The sequence below is a fragment of the Microcebus murinus genome, chromosome 29 (genome assembly GCF_040939455.1).
Source record: "Microcebus murinus isolate Inina chromosome 29, M.murinus_Inina_mat1.0, whole genome shotgun sequence".
Lineage (NCBI taxonomy): Eukaryota > Metazoa > Chordata > Mammalia > Primates > Cheirogaleidae > Microcebus > Microcebus murinus.
In genome coordinates this window covers 1914353-1940913 of record NC_134132.1, presented here as the reverse complement: position 1 = coordinate 1940913, position 26561 = coordinate 1914353, and the positions used below count along the sequence as shown (strand labels likewise).

The 26561-nt window shown below is 40.1% G+C and overlaps 1 protein-coding gene across 3 annotated transcripts in view; it reads right to left on the bottom strand.

Annotated features, from left to right (window-relative positions):
* Nucleotides 1-26561, bottom strand: part of PPP3CA (protein phosphatase 3 catalytic subunit alpha) — a 298091-nt gene that overhangs the window by 50632 nt on the left and 220898 nt on the right. For all 3 annotated transcript variants that reach the window (XM_020284523.2, XM_020284525.2, XM_075998704.1), the window contains exons 4-8: nucleotides 20178-20289; nucleotides 18963-19108; nucleotides 13784-13923; nucleotides 2943-3020; nucleotides 1477-1571 (exon numbers count right to left, since the gene is read on the bottom strand). In XM_020284523.2, the coding sequence (XP_020140112.1) occupies nucleotides 1477-1571; nucleotides 2943-3020; nucleotides 13784-13923; nucleotides 18963-19108; nucleotides 20178-20289 (571 nt within the window). The remainder of the gene's footprint in view (nucleotides 1-1476; nucleotides 1572-2942; nucleotides 3021-13783; nucleotides 13924-18962; nucleotides 19109-20177; nucleotides 20290-26561) is intronic.

Below are 26561 nucleotides of genomic sequence, written 5' to 3'. Positions count from 1 at the left end.
CTGTGACGGAAACTGTGCTGTGCCCACTGACAGCTCCCCGCTAGGGGAGTCCCCGCCACAGCGAAAACGGCAATGCCAATGGCCGTGTGGCTGCTGCACACTCCGCACACGCCACTCTCCGGGCTACATGGGAGGGCTGGAGAGTCCTGTGTCCCGCCTCTGGGACACAGTGCACGTGTGTGGACGGAAGCAAGCGCAGGATGAGGTGTGTGACAGCACTGTGGTCCCTCGTGGGGCAGGGCCCCGACAGCCGCAGTGTGTGGGGGGCAGGGTCCCGCCCTGAGCCGCAGGGGCTGGGACAATGGAGGCATGAGGGAAACAGAGGCGATGGGCCGGGAAGGACTGAGGACACCGAGTAGGTGCTTGGGAACACAGGTGGCCAAGGGCCATTGTGGGCATCCTGGATGCCAGGCGCAGGCCAAGCAGACACCTGTCACCACTCGTGCATGCCGGGCATGGCCCTGACGCCAGGAGTGCTCACCCCGCCGGACATGAGCTGCCCTTTGCTGACTCTCCTGGCTGTACTTGACCTTGTACGTGTCATCTGATCGCCCTTCCTCTTTATGTCCCCACCCCTCTGACTCTCAGAAGCCACGCTGCCCGCATGTATCACCCGGAGCAGCGCTGCCCAGAGTTGATGCTGTCTCACATTTTACGCTCCATTCTGACGCCTATACACACTTCACATTATTTCCAAATAAAGGGATGATCTTTATGAAAGAAAGTAACAATGCGGCCTCTGCGCTTCCTTTTCCTACAGTAAGTAAATAATGCCCTCTTGGTGTCTGTTTGTGTTTGTTCTTTCAGACACACGGGCATGGGGTTTCAGACAGGAAGCGCAGGACGCTGGACCTGAGTGCCTTTGAGCCCAGTTCATTACCTCCCAGCTGGTGACCGTGGGCACCGCCACTGACCACAGGGGACTCTCTCTGCATATTAAAAAAGGGGGGAGGGTGAAGTGGCTGATAATATTTGCCTTGAAATTTACTTTATTATTTTTTTTAAAGAAATGAACAGGTGCGTGTCTGGCACAGGGCTGATTCAGGGTAGGTGCTCAGTAAATGCAATTTGAATTTGAATGTCAAGCTACACCTTCTTTTTTTTTTTGCTTATTTTCTTGCTATTTTCCATGCACAATCACACTATTCTTATTTAAATCCATGTCCCTTTTAAGAGACATGGTTTTGGATTACTTCCAATTATTGTTTCTTTTAAAGTCTATCCACCAGAGCAGTGCTGTCAACCCCACTATATATTAAAATGTCCTAGAAAACATTTGAAAAATAACAGTGTCTGGGTCCAACTTCTGACCAACTGACTCTGTACCTCTGAGGATAAACACAAAATGCGCATCAAACAATAACTGAAAAAGTAAGAGAAAAGAAGAATGGTTAAGAATACTTAAGACCAAACTAAAATAAAACACCTTGAGCATACATACTATATAAAACTGCATGAAGGATTAAAAACATTTACCTTTGTTATTGTACACATCTAAGTAATTTGGTGCCGAAAAAATTGTAATTAGAGAAGGGAAGCCTGTGGTTTGGCTTTTCCTGTACATGCGATACCTAGAAACAACAAACACAAGTCAAAACCAGGCTAGAATAGAAAAAAAAAGTCAAATTATAGACTTAGAAATAGAAAATTAATGAGCTAAGTTCTATCATTCAAAGAAATCCAATGACATAACAGTAAATAAAAAATTCTAAAGTGTGTTACACAGGGGCATCAATCTTTTTCAGAGGTGTCATGAAAGTATACAATTGGATGTGCAATTTCCAAATAGGTATTTTTGAAGTTAGCAAACCTCATGGGAGAGTGGAATTCAGTGGAAAACCATAATTCATACCGATGTGTTCACAGAGAGGACAAATGCTAAGATGCTCTGCACCTACCATAGTTTTCAGCTAATACTTTTGACATAAAAACACCAAATAAGCAGAGCAATATATAAAGACTTCCCACTAATAACCATGCCCATGATTCTATAAATCTACAATAATTCTGTAAAGGTTACATATAGGCATTTAGCCTACATTAAGTGATGTTGTTTTAAAAGAATATTTCCTTAAATCTATGAATCTACAAATTGAGACCATCTCTGTTTTAGAGTTTTATTTATTACCAATCTCTGCTTGTGTCAATGATTATTGCCTCCTTCAGAACACAGGCATCTGTATTTCCAATTTCAGCACACTGGTTAAAGAAAAGTATTCCTACTTTCCAAAAAACCCAGAGTAGGAAGGGATGAGTTTAATCATTTAAAGGCAAGCAATGTCTATCAGTGGACCCTACTGCGAATGGGTATTGGACCTCAAATCTTGAAATTAATTATACTGATTTCTCCCTAATGCAGATGTAATACATCATTAAAAGTGACTATGTGATGTTTCTTAGTTTTCTAAACACTTAAAATTGGTCTACAACTCAAAAATTTACCGGACAACACAAAATCCATTTTATGCAACCATTTGGCAGCCAGATCATAAGATAGCCCCCTTTTTAAAATATCCCCATTTTTTCCTTTAAAACTTTAAAGGGATCAGGAATGGCATTCTTTACAACCAGAGTACGATGTGCAGTGTCTGTTACATGTGTAAGTGTAACTCTCATTCTCATTCCCAATCAAGACTGAGAAGCAGCTGGTAATGTGCTCACTCCCAGGGAGGTGGGAAACAAACGCAGGAATTGAGAGAAATAAAAGGTGGTGTCCCGTACGATGTTTAGGAAAATAAGCTGAACCTTGGCTTGTTCGAGTGGATTGCAATGCATCTGCAGCCACTCATCCCTGTGTCGTTCCTGCGTCACCCATCAGAAGGCAATTTTAAGCTCTAGCTCCTTGTGGGAGTGAGCCTGGACAAAGGGACCCCCCAGGCTGAGCGTCGCGGGCAGATCCGACAAGGGCAAAGCACAGTTTCCACAAAACCCAAACCACTCACCCGGCGTCTTGGGCTTCGTGGGCTCGGAGTATGGATAACAAGTTATTGTGCTGTAAGAACTCACATACAGCCGGGTAACTGTCAGAGACAAAAAGAAAAGAGAAGCATCGTATTATGAAATCACCAGCAGTAGCACATTCATCTCTAGCATCCAGATCTATGTGGTTCGATCAAGTATAATCACAAATTCATCATTCACGAAACAAGCTACCTGGCTGTCAGGCTGTTCCCTGTGGCAGAGAGAGCGCTACAGTTATACTTTTGACATAATCAGAAAGTAGTTGAGGCGTGTGAATTGGGAAAAAAGAAACACACAGGCCATTATATAACAACACCAGACAAGTGTCCACTCTCAGAGAAGATCAATTTTTACAAGCCCACATTTACACACAAAGTAAACAGAAGCATAAATATAACATGAGGATGAGTCTAAAATGCAGACTTCAATTTGCAGAAGTATCCACCGTTCATATCTGCGTGTGTGCATGTGTGTGCGTGTGCGTGTGTGTGTGTGTGTGTGTGTGTGTGTGTGAGTGTCACAGCTACGGATGAGTCAGCAATGGAAGAAAAGCATACTGAGGAGTTACACTACCATTACCTAACATCACGGGTACAATCAAGCTGACTACATCATTCAAAATCTAAACAAAATTATGGATATTCACAAAGTTTTAAAATTTATAGCATAAATATAATTAGCAGTACTGTATCTTAAGACTTATTTATCTCGACTTAATAAAACATCTAATATACAATTATTATGTTTACCTTTTAAGAAAGCCTCAAAGAACTTCCTTATAAATTAAATTCAAATTACAAATTAAACTTGGAAAACTCTTTACAGTCATTATTACAGTCTCTGCTCTAAGAATTTTTTAACCACTTCGGGACCAGCAGCGACTTCAGCCGACAGCCATGATATGACTTTTCTAATTTTTCATTTATCAAAATAAAGTTGTGAACATTTAAAAATAACATCATGAAAACATATATGTATATGTTACCTATTCTGATTGACATTACAGGTAAAGCTGCCTGTAAAGTAAAACAAGCTTTCAAGCTTTCCTCATCACACAAGAGCAAAACGGGTGTGTCGTCGATGCGCAGCACAAGCCACCGTGTGACTGTGAGTGCCGGTGTGGGCCAGGGGTCGCGGCCGGTGAGCGCCGGACCGAAGCGGCTAACGAGATGAACGTCAGGGAACAGCCAACCAATAATTATAAATGAACTGCAAAATATTCACTGGAACCCAAACTACATACCCCATAGGAAATATCCCACAATTATAAAAATACCTCTATGGGAAAATATTTTAGTAGTATATGTCACTAAAATAATTTATTATAAAAGTGAAGATGAATAGACTCCATGCTATACGTTTGGTACAAATTCCCCGATGAACGGGGAAAAAACACTACCAAGATGGCATATAGTTATAGACATGGTGATTGTGAAAAGGATCGTTACTTGGCAAAAATAGACCTGAAACTGAAAACAGTCTTCATGAGTATGCACACGTGTGTGTGTGTGTGTGTGTGTGTGTATGTGTGTGTGTGTGTGTGTGTGTGTTTTGTAAGAGAGGAGATGCCCATGACAAAAGGAGGAGATCACCATGAGTCCTCTACCGCCTAGTTGCTCCAGGTCAATCAATAAACAAACTGTCGGACTGATGCACGTGGTGTTTCTTACAAACCGGAGGCGGCGGCCAGGGTCTCTCCGTGGCCACATGCCATACAGTCCCTAGGGTCAGCAGGGACCAACGTGTCTTCCGACGCTTCTGTTCCAGTTAAAGAAAAGGTGATATATAACCTTTCCAGATCAGTGTGTGTCAAGGAAAAAAAACAAAACTCAAAGAACAAAAATTTTTGGAGACACTGGTTGATCTTCTAAAAGATAGATTTCTTTGGGACATATCTAACTATAAAATGCCCAACCAGTGGGTGGCACAGAGTAGGTTCCCAATAAACGTTCCTTCCCCGTCTCTTTGAGCCCTTTTCTTGCATATCTTGTGCCTTCATGATCCTCTTTATAAACGACAGTTTGTCGCCGTGTTACCACCGTCACAGAAGCTGCTTGTCTAGGTTTGTCACTTTTTTGCTCGTAGGCAAGTGGCGTGGCCACTTTTTTCTCCCTCCCCTCTTTTGAAACAACTTATCCTAGTCTTCTGAAAGTATTACTTTAAAATATTTTCTTCATGCTAAATTTGATACCCTGTGTGTTTAGGCTAAGTTCTTCCCAATGGAAATACATGCATCTAATTTTTAATGGAAATTTTTTTTTTAAAATAAAATTAACCAAGTAGCAATTTGCTAGGTTAACAGCAATAAGTGAGATCTACTTGTATTATTTGCTCGAAGGAAAATAATTTTGAAGCAAAACTTCAGAAGTGCAAAAACATGCATAATCAAATACTCAGCCTTTCGAAGAATTACAAACATTTTCCTAAGAAATTTGGAAAATACTTGAATATCATCTAAATTCCTATTATTGGTGAACTACCTGCCTAGCACGCATTAAAGTTTTTAATAGTATTACAAAAAACTCAAAAATTCTACGTTTTTATGCTTTTTAATGGGAATGATCATAAACTACAAAATGTTCAAGCTGAAAAGCATTTTATTTACACACACACACACACACAGAATAGCAGGAAAAAGCAGCATTCTGAACACCTTAATACCATAGAGAATTGAAAAATTACTTATTCCCCCCAAATTTCTCAGAGATCCAGTTATGATTTGTTCCATTTTTCAAAGACAGTATTAACTACAGGGTATGGTGGGTATGATACATGCAAGCCATGGTTTTTTTCCTGAGGGTATTTATTATCTAGGTAGGAAGACAGAATATTATAAGAAATATTCTTTTAAAAAATTGAAGTATAAAGTGCATTAAAGATAAAACAGTAAAAGTTTTAAAGGGACATTATAAAGCAAGAAAGAATGAATTTAGGTCTGAAATTAATCAGGGAAATCTTGAAAAATACCTATCTTGCATTAGATCTTAAAGGAAATGAGGTATGTGGATCAATCGATAGGAAAGGGATTAGAATTCTCTCCAGAAAGCATGAGGGATGGATGAGAAGCAGATTGAGCATGAACAAAGATAAGAAAGGTAGAAAAGACAAAGATGTAAGAAATAGTAGAAAAACTGGCTCGGCACTACAGCAAATGGTTACTATTAAATTGGTTCTGTTTAATTCTCTTATTTTTGTTTCTATAGCATATTAAAGTCTATTTCAGACCCTGAATTTAATCTCTCAGACTGAAGACTCTTTAACCACGATTTAGCCAGCAGGCATTATTAAAATGCTTTTTTAATGCTTTTATGACCTTATGGATACTTTCCCTGTGTACTTTTTCTCCTTGGGAAGGCCCGCTCTTCCGCCAAGTCTTAGCTAAATTATCGCCTGAAGCCTTCCTTTCAAGCCTGCCTCACCCTCGGTGTACAGAATTGCTGCACCCGCCATGCACACATGTGCATCCTTTAACACACGCATGTAGTATGTCACCTGTCACAGTGTAAATCAAGATCACTCATTTGCTCTCCAGCGTTAGCGAACGCCTTAAGAGAGGAACTCTGCTTTCTGTCTTTGTTCGCACGTCCTGAACGCTGAGCCGCAGTCTGGCAGCTCGCGTCGCTGACCCAGGGGGGCACCGCGCAGGGGGGACAGCAGAGGGCCCCTTCCCACGCCAGAGCAGAGGCAGGTGGCCTGCGACCCCTGCCGTCGCGGGGGGCAGCCTCCAGCTCTGGGCGTCCCTACCCTCTCCAGCCCAGCGGCAGGAGGCCCTGCCGACTGTCCAACTCCTCCTCGGCTTCCTGGGCGCCTGGCCATGGGTGTGCAGCCCTGGGGTACCCTGGGGTCGCCTGAAGCCTCGGGCCTGTGTTTTCCCAGGACTTGCTGTGTTTCCTCTTGGCCCCCGCATTCTGCAACTAGTTTGATTTTTACCCTATGGCGATCGAGTCCTAAGGGGCCCTAACTCTTCCAGCCAGAACTTTTCCAGAGCTTAAATCCCCACTTGCACCTGGCTGCCGTCTGCCTCAGGAGCGGCAAGTGGTTTTCATTTAAGGCAAAGGTTTTTATTAAAGTAAAACATCTAAACAGAAAAGGGCACAGATCAGAAGATAACAACTTGATGGTAACACCCTTGTAATCTGCACTCAACTAAAGACAGAACATCACCTGAACCCAGGAACTCCTCGTGTCTCCTCCACTGCCCCTCCTCACTGAGGCAGCCACTAGCATTGAACGATGGGTTTTCTCTGATGCTGAGCTCTTACTTCCATAGACTCGTGGCACGCACTGTTTGCTACCTGGCTTCTTCCACCTGCCATTACACTCGGGACATCCGTCCATGTTGTTGTGTGCAGTTTTGGTTAGCTCATTCTCATTTGCTGTATTTAGCTATATAAATATACTAAATTTACTATTCCTTCTACTAACTGGATATTTGGGCTATTTCCATTCCTTAGTTACTATGATTACTGCTGTTATAAACAATCTTGTACATATCTTTTGGTGCACATATGTACACAATTTCTACCGGATATAAAAGCAGAAGTAGAACAGCTTAGTTACATTAAAGTTCAGTTTTAATACATACTAAAGCAGCTAAATGTGATCCGGGAGTGGGAGGACAGCAAGGCCATTCAGGTGGCATCTTGCAGAATTTCTAAAGTGTCCCCTCCCTCATATTTTCATGAACGACACTTTCCCTGACTGCAAGAGCCTCTTCCCCAGTGATTCTGGTTGGATGTTTCACTAACCGTTTAAAACTCAGGTCTGAGAACACCTTTACCACGAGCAGTCCCTTAAGTCTCAATCCATCCCTTTTTTGGGTTAGGACCCCTGGACTGTGTGTGTGTGTGTGTAACAGTGTGCTCATTTATCACAGCACCCTTCACCTTGCATTTTACTCGCCTGTGTCCACTTGTTGGTCTCTACTACTAGACTGTCACTGCCTTGGAAGCAGGGACTCTGAGCATCTACAAAACTTAGCAGACGGCATCTAAATAGGTGCTCAGCTAATGGGTGTTGAATAATTGAATGAGTGAATCAATTCTCCAAAAAAAAAAAAAAAAAAAAACCCACCCAGGAACAGGACAGTACGAATTGGGGTGGGGAGGGAGGCAGAACACTGATGAAACTGGGAGCAGGGAGCTCGAGTGTGATTTCAGTAGATGAAGAATGAAGGTCCTGAACTCAGAGTGGGAAGGAGGGCAAACAGGGTGGTTTGGATGCTGGTGACATTTCAAAGACAGCGTCAACAAGATGTGATGACTGGTGGTGACTTCAAAGCAAGAAGAAAAAGCAAACACACTTGCTGGTCTGCATGGCTGGGAGAACGCACAGTTAACGAAAATAGAAAAACCAGGAGGAGTCCCCAGTGGGGGTTAAGCAAATGGGAAAGTAAATAAGGCTTTTCAGGCAAGGTGAGTTTAGGCCTGGATAAAACTTTCCCGCAGACAGCTAGACACGGAGGATCTGAGCCCGAGAGAGACAGAGAGGGCGGGATGGAGATGGGTTCAGGACTTGACCCGCAGAGCTACAGCTTACAGTGAATCTTGGCAAGTGGCTGAGGTTCCCAGGAGTAAGTGTGAAGAAAAAAACTCCAAAAGCAGAAAGAAGACAAAGACTGAGGCAGCAGAGGGTCTGCCTGGTAAATCAGAGGCGAACCGAGATCTGTAAGAGGAGGAACCAGCGGACTTCAGGATGGCAGGGCGGGCACGAGTGTGGGCTGCGGCAGAGGGCCGGCTGAACGCGAGGGAGCAGGGCTGCTGGTGTGCTGCGGAGAGACTAGCTGCGGTTTGAGTGAGCTGCAACTCACAGCTTCAGAATCACTCTGAAAATGACTGTCAGGCTGCCCGTCAAATCTCAGAGCTCAGAGGAATTTCAGAACTTCTCATTTAACTCACTCATTTTGAAGCAAGGTAAACTCAGAACACAAATCTTGTATGATTCATCCACAGCAGAAATACAAACTGACAACCAAAGAACCAAATCCAGCTGCCAGTTTCCTTTGGTCTACATGAAAACGAACATCCCGCCTCCAGTTTGTCGCGGTCCTCACTCGTCGCCACAATCTAACACGTGGCCTGCTTCAATTACCCCAATCATCTGCCTGAACACCGCAGACATTTGAGTGTGCAAACTCTGCTCTAAGATTATAAAGATAATGGTGGCACTAGGGCAAAACACAGTTCTTATGGATTCTGTCCCCACTGTCTCTTGGCCAGTCTAATGTAACTCATGAACAGCATTAATAAATTCTTATTGATGCATTTCTCTCCATAACTTCGTCTCCTGTAAATCATGGCCTAGACACGACGTTATACAGCGGGTAGGTGGCACATGAAAGTACATATGCCAACTATATACAAACATGTAACATAAAACTGGGGGTTATGGGTCAAAATAACTGCCAATAACTCAAAATGGTCATGGCCACCAAGTTTCTCCACCAATCTCATGGCTCGCTTGTGCCCACCTGGATGGACTTTATAAAGCATGACGTCATGCCTTACATGGCACTAAGAGGATCAAAATGAGAGAGATATTTTCCTCTTCCTTAGGTAAAAAAATAATCTGGATTGCTTTGCCATTAGTAGTCTCTATACAGACTGTGAATTTAGATATTCAGCCCTACACATGATCTGTATTTGTCATGGATAAAAACCATTACCAACTAAGAAGCTCTAATGAGACGAGTTAAAATAATCCTAATTTTGAGAACAAAAGTGTGGAAACATGCTTAATTCTCTAATTATCCCCCAATATTAAAATTGATGGACTCTATTCTTGACATAAACACAGCTGTCTCTATATTAATAAAATAAAAAATATCATAACTTTATGTGAGTTCATTCTGGAATTTTTTTCAGAACATAACTTATTTGAACTGACTCACAAAACTAAAAGCAGAATGCTGTATTACAAATTAATGCAACTGGACTCAATATCAAAATCAAGAGTATAGATTTGTTTGGTATTATGTTATTGAAGCGCAACTCTGTAAAAAACAGGTAATTTAAGCACTTTTGGTATAATTAGGAACTTAACACTAGATTTGGAAAATTGAACACATGGCTTTGATAAACTTTAATAACACCTAACTTTTCATTAAAAATTTAAACACCTTTGATAAAAAAACTCCTCCCAAATTAACTAAGTACTGAAAAGAAACCTTAGGCTTTTCAAAAATATACCATGCGTCTTCATTTCAACCAAAATAGACTCTTTAAACTTGGTGCCCAAACTTCCAAAATACAGAAGTGAACTATAAACTTTCCAATAAATAAGCTTAGAACAAACCTCTCTATTAATATTTACATAAAGAAAAACTATTCTTTGAATGATGCTTTACAGTATGTAACATTTTCTGTTCACAAACTTTAATGTCTCAATCACATCAACAGATGGAAAAAAGGGACCTTTTCACCCCCATAAAAAGCTTAATATATGGAACAAAATGTCCCACTGCTAGATAGACATCTGATCAATGTCACACAAAAGGACGATATCTGCTCATGCTAGAGACAGCAGGGATGTGGCCGATGTGTTTTACAGAATTCTTCCAGTCTTGCCATTAGCTTAGCAGCCAGGGCTGGAATTGAGCATTAACTTCAGGGAAAATCAGGATTGTTTTTTTTAAGTGCCAAATAACAGCAAGGATAATATTTATTCTAGAATCTAAAATTCTCAACTTCTCCAGACCCTCTTTTCTCTTTGACTCTGGCGACTTTCCCATAAGTTGTATATCTAATGATAAGGGCCCCAGGAACCCTGAGGACAATCAGATGTGGAGGGGTAAGAGGTGACATGTCAGAAAGGAGGTGAGGTCACGTGGAAACCCAACCGTGTTGTAGACTCCTTACGGCAGTGCTCTGAAATGCTACAGAATGGGCAAACCCCTAGAGATTTGCAAATGTAAAAAATTATTATAAGAATTATTTTCAACTTGGCTTGTCAAGTTGCTAAAAATAAATTTACCATGGTACCTATACACTGTATCACTGCCAATTTTAATATATCCAGGAAGCCTGATAAACTTAAAAAAAAAAAAAGAATGACTTGAATATAATTTAATTAACCAATATAAAGTTGTTTTTCTAATTCAAGATCTGAAAACTGGTAAATTTTTTAAACATGATTACTTAATTGAATAAAAAAACAAAGTTGGCATTGGATTTTTTCTATAGTTCTTGAAGCAGAACAAATTTTCCATTAAATCCTACTATCTTCTTCAGTAGCCACACATTGCATGCTCTTTTCTGCCTTTTCTATTCTTCAGAGAAATTTTATATACAGGGATGCTCCTTTGATTGCACTTTGTGGATATTATCTTTTGTACAAATCAAAGGTCTGTGGCAGCACTGCATTGAGCAAGTGTATTGGTGCCATTTTCCCAATAGCTTATCTTCCTATCATGTCTCTGTGCCACATTTTAGTAACTAACATAATACTTCAAACTTTTTCATTATTAATTATTGTATCTATTACGGTGATCCATGGTCGCCACTCTTTGAGGTTACCACTGCAATTGTTTTGGGTGCCCTGAACCACGTCCACTTAAGATGGCAAACTTCGTTGATAAATGTTCTGTATCTTCTGACTGCACGCTGTGGCCACTCCCCCATCTGCTTTCCCCTGTTTAAGCCTCTCTAGTTCCTGAGACACAACAATATTGAAATCAGGCCAATTAATAACCCTACAGTGGCCTCTGAGCGTTAAAGTGAAAGGAAGAGTCGCATGTCCCTCATGTCAAATCTAAAGCTAGAAATTATTAAGCCTAGTACGGAAGGCATGCCAAGAGCCCAGGTAGGCCGAAAGTGAGGCCTTGTGTACCCAACAATTAGCCAAGTTGTGAATGCAAAGAAAGTTTTGAAGGAAATGAATAGTGCCGCTCCAGGGAACACACAGATGATAAGAAAACAAAACAGCCTTATTGCTGATACGGAGAACGTTTTAGTGGTCTGGATAGGAGATCAAACTGCCCACAATGTTCCTTTAAGTCAAAGTCTAATTTACAGCAAGGCTACAACTCTCTTCAATTCCATGGACAGAGAGAGGTGAGGAAGCTGCAGAAGAAAACTTGGAAGTAGCTGAGGTTGGTTCAGGAGATTTAAGAAAAAAAGCCATCTTCATGAAAGTGCAAGGTGAAACAGCAAGTGCTGATGTGGAGGTGGGAGCAAGTTATCCGGGAGATCTAGGTAAGATCAGTGAAGGTGGCTGCACTAAACAACGGGCCTTCAATGGAGACGAAACAGCCTTCCATTTGGAAGAAGATGCCATCCAGGACTTTCACAGCTAGAGAGAAGGCAATGCCTGGCTTCAATGTTGCAAAGGACAGGCTGGCTCTTTTATTAGGGGCTCATGCAGCTGGACACTTTAAGTTGAACCCAATGCTCATTTTACCAGTCTGAAAACCCAAGGGCCCTTAAGAATTATGCTAAATCTGTCTAGAAGTAGAACGAAGCCTGAACGACAGCACATCTGTTTATAGCACAGTTTGCTGAATATTTTAAGTCCACTGTTACGACCTACATCCCAGAAAAAGAAGATTCTTTTCAAATTATTACTGCTCACTGACAATGCACTTGGTTACCCAAGAGCTCCGATGGGGCCATTACAAGGATTAATGTTATTTTCATGCGGATTAAGGAGTAATTTTGGCTTTCAAGCTTATTATCTGAGAAATTCATTTTAGAAAGCTATAGCTGTCATAGGTAGCGATTCCTGTGATGGATCTGGGCAAAGTAAATGGAAAACCTTCTGGAAAGGATTCACCATCCTAGATGTTACTGAGAACATTCGTGATCCATGGGAGGAGGCTGAAATATCAACAGTAACAGGAGTTTGGAAGAAGCTGACTCTCATCCTCATGGATGACTTTGAGGGGCTCAAGACTCCAGTGGATAAGGTCACTGCAGAGGTGGTGGAAACAGCAAGAGAGCTAGAAGTGGAGGCTGAAGATGGGGCTGAACTGCTGCCATCTCGTGATAAAACGTGAACACGTGAAAAGTTGCTTCTTAGATAAGCAAAGAAAGTGGTTTCTTGAGATGGAATCTCCTCCTGGTGAAGATACTGTGAACACTGTTGAGATGACAACAGAGGATTCAGAATATTTCATAAACAGCTGGTAAAGCAGCAGCAAGTTTTGAGAGGACTGAATGCAATTTTAAAAAAGTTCTACTGCAGGTATAATGCAATCAAACAGTATCTCATGGTAGAAAAATCTTTCGTGAAAGCAGAGCCAACTGATGAAGCAAACTTAGTAGTTATCTTATTTTAAGCAATTGCCATCGTCACTCCAACCCTCGGCAGCCCCCACCCCATCAGTCAGTTCCCACCAACGTTGAGGCAAGATCCTCCTCAGGCAAAAAGATGAAGACTCACCGAAGGCTCAGAAAATCACCAGCATTTTTTAGCAATAAAAGAATTTTGAAGTTAAGGTCTGTACACTTTTAAAAAATACAATACGATGGCACACTTGATAGACTACAGTATAGTGCAAACAGAACTTTTATATGCACTGGGAAATCAGAAAATCTGTGTGACATGCTTTATTGTGACATTCACTCACTACAGTGGTCTGGAACTGAACCTGTAATATCTCCAAGCCTGTCTGTAAATGTGTACATATATATTTTTCATTTATTTATTCACTTATTCATTTCTTTCTGTTTTCATTTTCTAAGCACTACGAACCCACTGGAGCAGACTTTCAAAGCGAACCTTTCATTTGTACTGGTTTCCTAAGAAGTCACACAAGCATCACAGACCGGTCAAGCACAGGGACGGGCGAGTCCCAGCACTCGCGGCGCACACGCTGTCCCCTCACCTGTAGAAGTACGAACAGCCCCGGACCGTGTTGTGGGTGAAATGTTCCTGAGTCTTCTCGTTCCCGAAATCCTCCAGGGGGTCTGACCACAGGATGTCGCACATGGGTCCGTAAGCAGGTGGCTCTTTGAATCGGTCTAACTAAAAAAAAATAGAAGACAGAGAGCAAAATACTAATCTTTAGAAACTTGGAAGTCAGAAAGTACAAGAAACGAGCGCTGCGCAGCGCCCTGCAGCGCCCTCCTTCTCGACAGCCGCAGTTCAGGGCGAACTGTCTTCTTCCTCTCCCCGTCCTTCCACCCTGCGCCTTCCACCCAGCTTTCCTGACCAGCTCGCCCATTACCTGTCTTCCCCCTCCCCCTTGCCTCTTGAATCCTCCCTCTGTACTCCTTTTCTCCCTTCTCCTATTCGCCCTTGCATCCTTCTTCCTCCTTACTCACCTATTGTTTGAGTCATTACCAGGTAATGTCACCCTACATGCTGAATTGGTACAGGAGCTTTCCTTTTACCTTTGGGGAGATTCCTATCACCGCCTCTATTGAACTGTGATCAGAAGTCTAGATGGGGAACACCTTCAGGGTTTTATGGCTATGTTACGGTGTTTATGTTTAACAATATGATTTTGAGAATAGATAGCTTTCATGTTAAAAGTAGTCACTTGCTATATGACATTTTGGATATTTATCCATTATAGGCCATCTAGGCTACTGATTATAAAGTACAAGCCTATTGTAGTGGATCTTACTGGACACAAATAAGAGTCATGATAAGCAGTAAAATAATCTCAAATTTAGCAAGTCCTTCTTCGGTGTACAGCTCTAAGCCTTACGATTTTACTTGAACCCTTCCTATGGAATCCATTTTCCAGCTACAAATGCTTAGCAAAGTCATATTTCAATTTTAAATGGCACATAAATGCACATGAGTAATGTAATCACTGGAAATAACATTTCACCAACAATTTAATAACAGTGTCACTTTCCTTTAGTTTACCCTGATTTAAATCTAATTAAAGGATCTTTGGTGAATTAGCAGATAATATAAAGCTTCTTGAATAAGAGCATAAAGTAGCCATGAAAATCTATTGAGAATTGATATTCTTCATAGTTAACACTTTAATATTTTGAAAAAGTCTAATAGCGACAAGCGAATATACTAGGCTGGCAGCCAATCAAATTCTCTATTTTTCCTGGGATGTATAAGATGATCTAAGTAATGGTTTTGCTGCACACTAATTTTTACTAATATCTAAAGAGAATGAAGCAATATTTCACATTTTCAACACTCAATGAAAACAAGACTCTTTATATTGTAACCATTATGTCAGCCATAAAATATTCATTTCAAACTTAGACTTGTTGAAGAGATTTAAATAATTTATGCTTTTAGAACAATTCAGTCAAGAAAAAAAATAATGCTTGTCCATAAAAATACAGAACTTCTTTCTGAGAAACAAGAACTTACTTACTAGGGGTAGGAAAGCAGAGGAGGGGAAACTTTGATTAATATGAATCCACAACTGAAGGCTTGGCAAAGCAACCAGAATATATAATTTATGCTGGATAAATTATAGAGTACCTTCTAAAAGTTAACGCCATTTACAATAAACAAATATACAATTAATTAAATAAGTGTACTGAAAACTCAAATGAACATATGAGAAAATATAAACCTAAAAATTGTTTTATAGCTAAAAAGCTTAATGATATGTGTGAAAATTGAACATAATATTTAAAATATGCCAGAAAGTAAGTCCTTGGCATAATAGGTCATATTTTTAAAAATCTATTAACTTTATAATGAGATGATTAGTTACATATTTTTTTTAAAAGTTCACCAAATTATAGAAGAACGAACTGCTTACATTCACGCAGAAAGGAATAGCTCTATACTTGAGCTCCATAACTATATTTCCCATCATATCTCTCCAGTACCTTAAATATAGAGCAAAGAGCAATGCTGTGTGTGTTACACAACCCACTAGAAGCAAGTGTGTGATAGTGTCCTACAAAAAAAAGACACACAGACACACAGAGCAGGAAACAAGGTATATTTGATGTCTTTTTTAATTTTTAAAATAAAAAGCATGCATTTCCCTTCTAATGGGAAAGTAAATACAATATTATTTTTATACCTGAACACTTGAACCTCGATGACAGAGTATTGAGGAAGAACTTGAATGTTTTACTTCCCTAAATATAGTTTTTCTCTAAAAACCAATGAACTTGTAAAAGAATACTGAGTTCGTGGTAGTAGAGATTTATGATATAAATATATTCATAATTTAATAAAGTATTTCCTCAACACCAACTCCTATGGAGAAAGGTATTAAAGAAACACAATAAATAAGAACCATATAAAATGGTCATTAATTTTATAGTAGTATATAGTTTATAGCTTTTTTGCTGATGACTGCGTCTTCAAAGAAATAGCCTGGCAGCCTATCTTTCTTTTGTATTTATTCTCTAGAGTACAGAACTTTATATAGTATTATCAGTTTTATTCAAAATAATGGAAATGCTATTTTGAGTAAAGTTTTCACTAATACCCCTGTTCAGGAGGACACTTGTTAAGTTCCTCATTTTCCATCTAAGCCCATGAAGTTTAGTCAAGACAAGAGAATAAAAAAAATGTACACAGTCTGTCCAGAAAGCATGCAGCCATGTCATATGAAAAATAGAGACCTTTATTGAAGATACAAGAAACACTGTGCCCAGTCCCCTTCACAGTAGGCCCCTTGGGACCTCACCCGGTTCCCCCAGCATCTCTTAACCTAACTGTGCCCACTCAACATTCTCAGCCGTCCTGCTTGTTGCAGGCCTTCCAGAATGTGGATCACTTTCAACAGATTCTCGACCATCCTCGGCACGTGTGTGCCACGCTTTTATTTGTGCTGCACTCATTGCATCATCACCCCCCAAAGCCTTTTGAATCATCAGAATAGTTTCTGCAGAGGAGCGTTTAAGCTTAATGCAAAATTTGATGCAGAATTGTTGCCCTACTTGTTCATTTTGAATGCAACAGCCACACAGTCACTGCACACACTCGCTCAGTGGCTTCTAGAGTGACTTCATCGCTGTTCACACACGCACGTGCAGTCCACTCTCCTGGGCTGCCAGGTCACGTCAATGTTGTGCAAACCGTTCTCGCTATATCAACAATGGCTGGATCCTTTTGGACAGACCTCATAAATACCTGTCTTTGAAGTCCAACATTTGCTACCAGAACAACTACCCTTATTTGTACTTTGACCTATGTCATTTTCCGAACCTACTGTAGAGTAAGTGGTTATCAGGTTACCAATGGGATACATGCATATATGAATAGATAAAACATTTGATTTCCTTATCCACTGAACACAATAGAAAAATACTGTTTATTAATTAAATAACTTAAGGCAGCTGATAGAATTAACTTATAAATGTCATCCAACATATAGATTTGAGACTTGGCAATGACGTTTCCAAACTCAGGGAAATGGAAAATGTGATTAAATGGCAATCACTTAAACAAGTGACACCAAAGGAATCTTTGTATGAATGCCCAGAAATGATAAGAGCTAGAATTCGAATTGCGTCTATGATTACTCTTAAGTAAACCTGTTCTTAAGCAATAAATTCTATACTCATTGAGATTAGTGCATCATTTATTTGAAGCCAAAGTCGACTTATAATACATTAGGCTTTAACATATAAATACTAAATAGTATTATCTTTAGAACAAAACTCAGTAAAATCTTGATTTTTGTAGCTAGAATACAGTAGCTAGAATGATGTGACCAATTTATTCTTGATAAAATTACTGTTGAGAATAGTAATCAAAGGTTAGAATTATTCTCAGCTCTCTTTTCTTATCTGGGATAGGCACAAGCATATTTTCTCAGGTCTCTAAAAGTAGAGGAAAGAAGGTCCTAAAAGGAAATAAAGTTTTCGCCTGTTAATAATTCTCATAAAAATGTTTAGCTTATTTCCTTGATAGGAAGATAGAATACAATCTTTCAATCATATATAACATGTTATAAATATTAATGTGAACAAATTATCATATTTTAAAATAATTCCATGTAATATTATTTTAAGATGATATGAGAAAACATTTACATTGCTTTCTCCCTGTCGTGATTTTGGCCCCAAGAAAAATATGCAGAGTTTTTCAATCACTCTTTCTCTCATTCTTTTCCTTACATTGCTGCAATTATCAGAGTTAGAAATATAACTAAAAAAATAAAAGACTTGTCTCTTCTACTATATAAAACTATGCCATATTATTATATTTTCTCAAGAAAAAGACATAATCCACTTCCAAATTAAATTTAAGTCATCTTTTTGCTGGCTAAAACAACTGTAATAGCCATGATTGAATAACTCAATCGTTTTCCAACCAGCCATTCAATGCAATCAATAGAATATCATCACTGCTTTGTTAGAGATTGTTACTTCTAAGTTTTAAGCTGTAACCAATAGCAGATTAAAAAACAAATCATAAAAGGTACATATTTCAAAGGTCAAGCTGTGATATTTTCCCAAGGGCAAAGCAACGTTTCTGCCATCTTGTATCATGAATATACGCTGGATTGTTTGAAAAAAGCCAAATGGAAATGAAAAAACATTTTTTTCAGAGATCAAATATTTTATTTTTCCAATGACACATGGCACATGGCAAGGTGAACCCTGAGGTTCTAAAGATAAAAACTGTTCCAAGTATAAACATAGCTTCCCTTCTAGATAAAAATTTAACATAAGAGGTTCATGACCACTTTAAATCATTCTAATTCAAGGTTAGTGATAAAGGCAGGGTAATTAACATCTCCTGTTTATTACTAAAGCACACAGAATGATTAGACTCGGAAAATAACAGAACGTAACTTTTCTTTCCTTTTCTTTCTTTTTTTTTGAGGCAGAGTCTCACTGTGTTGTCCAGGCTAGAGTACAATAGGATCATCATAGCTCACAGCAACCTCAAACTCCCAGGTGCAAGAAATCCTCTTGCCTTGCCTCAGCCTCCTGAGTACCTGGGACTACAGCTGAGCACCACCACACCTAGCTAATTGTTTAATGTTTTGTAGAGACAGGGTCTCACTATGTTGCTCAGGGTTGTCTCAAACTCCTGGCCTCAAGTGGTCCTCCTGCCTCAGCCTCCCAAAGTGCTCGGATTGCAGGTGTGAGCCACCAAGAACTTACTTTTCTGATGTCATCTAAAGTGTTAATCTCTGGAGACAGACCACCGTGTACACACAGGAACTGCTGATTCATCAGGGCGGCCAGGGGGAGGCAGTCGAAGGCATCCATGCAGGCGTCATACACGCGTTCCGAATATTTTATTTTACCTTTAAAATGTGACCAAAAAAAACAAATATTTGCTCTCATGATTTGTGGCTAGGATCATTTCATTAAGATATTTTTTTAAAACATTAAGAAAATGCCATGACAGTACTATTAGCATAAAAGTATACATTGCAAATTCCAAAATACAATTAATAAGATTTTTTAAGAGTTACAGATTACCCTTTTATGTTTGGTGTTTGTTCTTGTCATTCATCTATATTTTACAATTTTTCATAACTTTTTATATAGCAAAGGAGAGAACTTTTATATACATTCTGGCTTTGTGTCTGCAGATGTATCACCATCTACACAAACAACTGAAGACCAATAGAAAAACGGCCATGAGGCTAGTTGATATTCCTGAATGATTTTACAGAAAAGCATATCGCAAGAAATTTTCTAAAGTCATTTCCATCTCACTGCAAATTGCTCTTCCCTTACTGACTTACATCTAATGTTTTGAGAGAAGTTTTCATGCTCCATTGGATATAGAACTAAATGAAAAATGCCGGTATGTGTAGTACCACTACATGGCCTTCAATTTAACTGTGTTTATACATAGCACAAAAACTTTAAGCTTTATGTATCTTTACAAGTTTCAATGGACAACAGGGAAAATTGATAGGAGGAAAATGAAATTTAAAGGAAGTACTCTGTAGTCTTAGTATCTATATTTAAAGGAAGTATCTTTAATTTTATAAAATGCACTAGAGGCTAGTATCTATTAGGCCCCAAAATAGAGGCATAGTGTTCAATCCGCCCTTCCCATTTGCTTTTCTTGATATGAGATTAAAGGGTAGAAGTATTGTCCCAAGCAGTAGTATCCATATATCGTTTCTTATAATAAATTACATCAAATCCTAATTCAAGTCCTTAGATCACTTTATAGAGAAGTTATAACTTAAAAAGAAATTCTGTATTCTCCTAACTGTCCATGCTTTAAAAGAAACATGGAATAAAACAAAAAAGTGTCACATTAAGTTTTGTACTTTTAGGCAATGGATTGGATATTGACAAAAATTATTACCTAGCACATATGGTGTAACAGGAAGAGTCTTGACATATACTTACATTCTTGTTTAAATGTGAAATACTCTGTTAGATGTCTACATTCATGATTTCCACGAAGTAAAAACAGTGTTTTGGGGTAGAGAATTTTCAAGGCCCACAAATACAGCACACACTGAGAAAAACAAAAATAAAAAATCATATAAACATAAATATTTTTCCTTTATACTTATGTATTCCATTGCTCACACATCCTAAAGACACGGATTGAATAGGTTAGTTATCATGACCAAAAGTCCCCAGGGGCTGGCCTTATTAGGGAGGATGTTGACAATTAAACAGAAAACATTACTTTGGTACAAAGTCTAGGTTCGTCATACATCACAAGAAAACAACAGATTTTACATGGTCAATAGAAGGAGAATTATGTGGCCTGGGGGAGTGAGAGAAGTTGGTTTAGGGAAAGAAAAATAAAATGGAAAGAGGAAGAAGCTTAAATGAAAACACGCTGGTGAGAAATATGAGAAGAGATATTGGTATGTGTAATGAGATTTCCTGGCCTTTATTATAACTATATTTATGCATAAAACAAAAATTTAAGGCTTTACATACAAAAGACACTGAAATAAAAGATAAGACGATCAGGGAGAGGAAGGCAGGGAGGTGGTGAAAGAGAGAAACTAATAGGAAACGGGGAAGCAATTAAAGTTAGCCGAGCTGCTCAGTGTTTGCCTTCAAATCTCATCTTGCATTTTCTTTCCGAGTCTGCCTTTCGTGTTACCGGATTTTTTAAATAATTTGAGTTATAAAGAGCAGTGTTACATTTCATCTATTAATTGTTTGTTAACCATACTGTACTGATAGCTAGGGGATACATTTTATATATCTTAAAACTCTCAAATCAGTTTGTGCAAAAATGATGCCAACAACGCATTTACCAAGTCTGCAACAAACCCACATCGACAGTCTTCCTGGAATGTGCACTAAGACAGCCGGAATACTCGAGCATCAGCATCAAGTTCAACATCCTCAACCGGCACTCATCAAAAATCCGTAGGGAACAGAACACCATGGTTTGAAAGCCAAGCAAACTCTTTTATCCTCATGAAATTTATGTTCTAAGAGTGAAGCTAAAGGATACAGAAATCACAAAAATACTGAGACAAGTCTGATTCTGGTTACAAAATCCGAAACCAAAATCCACAATATTATACTTTAATAATTGGCTTCCAACATACAGCAGACATGCTGGAAAACGTCTATAGGGAAAAATTACTGGCAACTTACTCATTGTCCTACCCGTGAAGAATAATCACCTCTGTCAGCTTACGTGACAATTTACAGAATGAGTGCAAACTAATTACGTTTTCAGCCCGTTATGGTACAGTCCAAGTTTTGAAGAAAATACTAATTATCAGAACAAGTGTGCCTTATTGTGTTTTTGGAGTAAGATATTGTCTCTAACTATGTAATTATGATTGAAGCAAATGAAAATATTAGGTTGATGTTAAATTATATATATGCTATTTTAATTGATTTTCTAATTACTGCTTTCTGATTATAGTTATCAGCCAAAGTTCATGTGACTAATGATATTAATATTTCTGAGAAGCTGACCAAATGGCTTGCACAGTGATCTGCTGGAATGTGTAAAGTTCCCTGTTGTCTCGGGTAGCCTGGTGGCCTCAGGAGCCTGCCGTGCGGCAGGTTTGGCAGCTGCACTGACGGGCTGCAATAGGGGGAGACCGCACTGCTCACGCTTGGATGGCATCGCAGGAGATATTTACAAACCATCATTAATGTCAGTGAGGGAGAGAGGACTGCTCCCAATTTGAAGTTTATAAGGCTGCACCTTAATCTGAAAGTAACATACATGTTTTCTCAAATTGGCTGTTAACTTAGGCTGTCTAATATAGAATATGAATGGGTATGTAAAGTCCTTGAAAATACATTTACATGTTGTAACTGCTATTGTAAATGACTTTTATTCATATATTGGGAGAGAGAATACGTGTTTTGGCTATACTGTACTGTAGTTATTTTTTTAAAGGATTTTTTTTCAAGGACAGTATAACTTACCCAGTGAAGTGTACATATTTTAAATTACAGGTCAATTAATTTTTACATATGTATGCTCCCATGAAAACAATGCTCAGATCCAGTTGCATTTCAGCACCTAGAAGGTGCCCCCTCCCAGTTAATATTGTTTTGAAAATATAATCACAATTTTGACCCCTTTAAGGTTAGTTTTGCCTATAACCATTTATTTTAAAGCAAAGCTATTATCTCTCCAACTAAAACCTAACTATATTTTTTTAACCTCACTCAAATACTACTAATCACATTCTAAGACCCACAGTTTCTCTTTTGCTATCTGTTTAACATCTTGTTTTGACATTAGCACATGGCTTTATCACCTCTAGTCTTAATTACTGCAGCTCCTTCATAACTGAAAACTCAAAAGAATGATACAGAAATGCTCTATGCTAAACAGCCTTATTGCATCTACTTGCAACTTTTAAATGATGCCATACACACTTAATTTCCCTTATTATTTAATAGATATAAAACACCTGGTATATGGTAGGAGTTCAGAAGATATTAGCTCCTTTCCTGTAAATGAAAAAGGAAGGAGGGAAGGAGGGAAGGAGGAAGGGAAGGAAGGAGGGAAGGAAGGAGGGAAGGAAGGAGTGAAGGAAGGAGGGAAGGAGGGAAGGAGGGAAGGAAGGAAGGAGGAAGGGAAGGAAGGAGGGAAGGAAGGAGTGAAGGAAGGAGGGAAGGAAGGAGGAGGGAAGGAGGAAAGGAGGGAAGAAGGAAAGGAGGGAAGGAAGGAGGGAAAGAAGGAAGGAAAGAAGGAAGGAGGGAAGGAAGGAGGGAAGGAAGGAGGAGGGAAGGAGGAAAGGAGAGAAGGAAGGAAGGAAGGAAGGAAGGAAGGAAGGAAGGAAGGAAGGAAGGAAGGAAGGAAGGAAGGAAGGAAGGAAGGAAGGAAGGAAGGAAGGAAAAGAAAAAAGCAGGAAGGGAGGGAGGAGAGAAAAATAACTCAATTTCCAAATTCTTGGCTCAAAATACTCTAAAAACAAGAGTCCTCTTTTCAATTTCATTTCCTTCTCCCCTGTGGCAAGAATAAAATATCTTCCCAAACATGGACTAACCCACGAACTCGGGAGCGTGGAGGCGGGCGTGGGGACGGAGGGCAGGGCGGCTGCAGTGGCCGCGGCGTGCCCAGCGTGCCCCACATCTGGTGGGCGGCCGCTGCCAAGCACAACAGTCTCGCTGGCAACTGTTCTGCCATCGAACGTCCTGATATTTTGGAGAGCTGAGGATCTTAAGCAAAATCATAGCCTAATATTAGTTTTTTTAAAAAGTCTCTTTAAAATAATTACTTTTTATCTATGTGGTATCAGTTGCCTAACTCAAATCAAATTTCCGCTGCATTAACTGGGTAAGGCAGAAACAGAGCGCCACTACCGGCCTCTCTTGCCTGGTGCGATGCAAATGAGTCGCACCGATCACTTTAACCGGATCCCCACTGTCTTTCCATTCTTCCTTTTAATTAAGCGAATATTTACATGTTACAGTTAGTTTAGGTTGCTCAGTATGAAAGACTAAGCATCTCTACATTTGATTAATTTCTGTCAAAGACACAGCTTTCTCCTATCCGATTAACACACCTTCCCCAAGGAAGCAGCGCTAAGAATCTAATTTCCATTAATTTAATTGGCTCACTGATAATAACAGTACAGTGATATACTTTGCAATTTATGTTTTAATGATAAATACTCTAGAAAAATTGCACAGGGAAGTGAAGAAGGAAGCAAGGAAGTAAAATAATATACAGCTTCAGCTATATGTTAATGAGCTCCCTAAAGTGACCACCCCTGGCGTGAAACTCCAATCAAAAGAGCAGCTCTCAACCGCGGCACAATTGGGGGAGTGTGCGCATTAGCGGGAAAGATCCAAACTCCCGAAGTGTCAGCTGGGCTCCCCTAGGACACCACCTGCCCGGCCTGACACCCTGGCCTCCGTGGACAGCAGTGCAGGGAGACAGCCAGACAACTTCCTCCTGTCCGTGGCATCACTGTGTCACCTACCGTCGCTCACGGCACCCCTTGCTTGTTACTTTCTGGCAGAAGCATGGGACAAGGCCTGACTCGACGCAGTTCACTCTGGCTGCTGATCTCACAGCTAACGAGCACAGCTCCTCACGCCTGGCTGTGCCGGCTGCACGTAGGCAGGCCCAGCTGACGGGCCGTCTCGCTACAAAACTCGAGGCAGCCCAGCGCAGAAAATGCTAGAAAGGGAGCTTGGGGAAGGGCATCGGAAGAAACAGCTGTGCGTGACTGCAGTTCTGAGTTTTCCCTGTGTGCTCCGAAGAACACACTCAGCCGTGGACTCTGCGTCCACATTCGCCTGATCAAAGAGATTAGGTAGAGTGATGCAATCGTCAGACAGAGCAGCATTTGGTGCAAGACAAATTATTACTCAAAACAAAATTGCCTCTTTCATCACTACTCAAAAGCTTGCTTGTCTCATTTGAGCTAACTTTGCGGGAAATTACTTCTAATCTTGGCAAAAGAAGATTGGTGGTGGGTGGGGGAGCTCTAAGCAGCTCTGTGTGCTGCCCAGAGCCCGTAAACAGACGCTGTTTGAAATCTGAGCCTGTTCTTCAAAGCTGATTTGGTAAAAATTAAAGTTAAGTGCTCCCCTTCTCCCAGAGCATAGCCAAAGGCCGTGCCTGCCACGGAGCTTTGAATTATTGAGATGAATCAAGAAGCTTTTGAAGCCTGTTAGGATAACACACACTAGAAAACTGAACTCTTATTTCAGGATTTTTCTTAAACCAACAGCACAGTACTGGAGAACATTTGGTATTTAAGCTTTGACCTTCAGATTGCGTAGGTGGGGGAGGGCTGCGTGCACACGTTTGAACACCCGTGGGTGAGTGTAACGGCGTGTAACAGGGCATCCAAGTTTCTGCATTGCGGTTGTGTGCATTTTTTGTGGCACTTGGTGGTACCCTGGTGAGTGTGCCACAGCCGAGACCCGGGCAGTGGGAAGAGCAGGGTCAGTGCATCCCAGCACTGCCATTTCCTACGTGTGACCTCCTCAGAGCCTCAGTTTCCACGCTCAGAAAAGGAATGCATTTACGTGCTCCGCTCAGAGCTGCGAGGAATAGGCCGGGCGCGGTGGCTCAAGCCTGTAATCCTAGCACTCTGGGAGGCCGAGGCGGGCGGATTGCTCGAGGTCAGGAGTTCGAAACCAGCCTGAGCAAGAGCAAGACCCCGTCTCTACTATAAATAGAAAGAAATTAATTGGCCAACTAATATATATATATATATATAAAATTAGCCGGGCATGGTGGCGCATGCCTGTAGTCCCAGCTACTCGGGAGGCTGAGGCAGAAGGATTGCTTGAGCCCAGGAGTTTGAGGTTGCTGTGAGCTAGGCTGACGCCATGGCACTCACTCTAGCCTGGGCAACAAAGAGAGACTCTGTCTCAAAAAAAAAAAAAAAAAAGAGCTGCGAGGAATAAATGGGATCATCTAAACCATGCAAACAACAGGATTTACAAAATACAAACAGTGTCAGCTTCCTTAATCCACAATAAAAATCCCCAAAGTATTCTCAGTGAGTATGTTTTACATGAAAGTCTGTGCTATTTTAAACATGATGATGATATCACTGAGCCATCCCAAAGCCCCTCAAAGGCCATAATCTAATCAAAATGGAACATTTTAGAGATGAGCCATTTTGCCATTTTTGTATGTATGGTGCAAGTCCCTGGGGCTGTGCTCTCAGACTCTTGGAGTTTAATTAAAGAGGTGTTTTTGAGGATGAGGACTCTGGTACGTGCATCTCAGAACTTTTAAACGTCCCATGATAACTACAGTGGATACGTCACCAACAGACTGATTCTTTGATCCTCTGCTTGTATTTCAAAAGGAGCATACTACAAAAAATACAGCAACTTTCCTAGTTCAAATATCGAGATTAATTATAGACTAAAGAACAAAAATCTGCTGAGTAACAAATTAGTGATTTACTGCTTCTCAACTTCTTGAAAAAAACAGAGCTCTGAAAAGCTCTAATTAGGAGAAGTTTAGGACATTTCAAGTGGTTTGAGGCCAGAGGTTCAGAAGCCTGCATTCTTCAAATAAAATAATAAAAGAATTTAAAAAGGTAAATAAAGACTAATAAAATTAAGAATTTAAATTATCCAAGGATGACGCTGGTGCCATGAAGAAGGGAAAGTCCAATTGTGTCACTGTCACCCAGGCATCACGGGATTTAGCGCTTTATACTTACTGACATATTAACAAGAAAGTGTTGCCTTGATTACATTTAAAAAGATACAAACCAAGTTGTTCAAAGTTGCAAATGTTATGATATGAAAGCACAGCACTCCACCATCATTTGGCTGATAAAAATAATCACTCCCAACAGGACA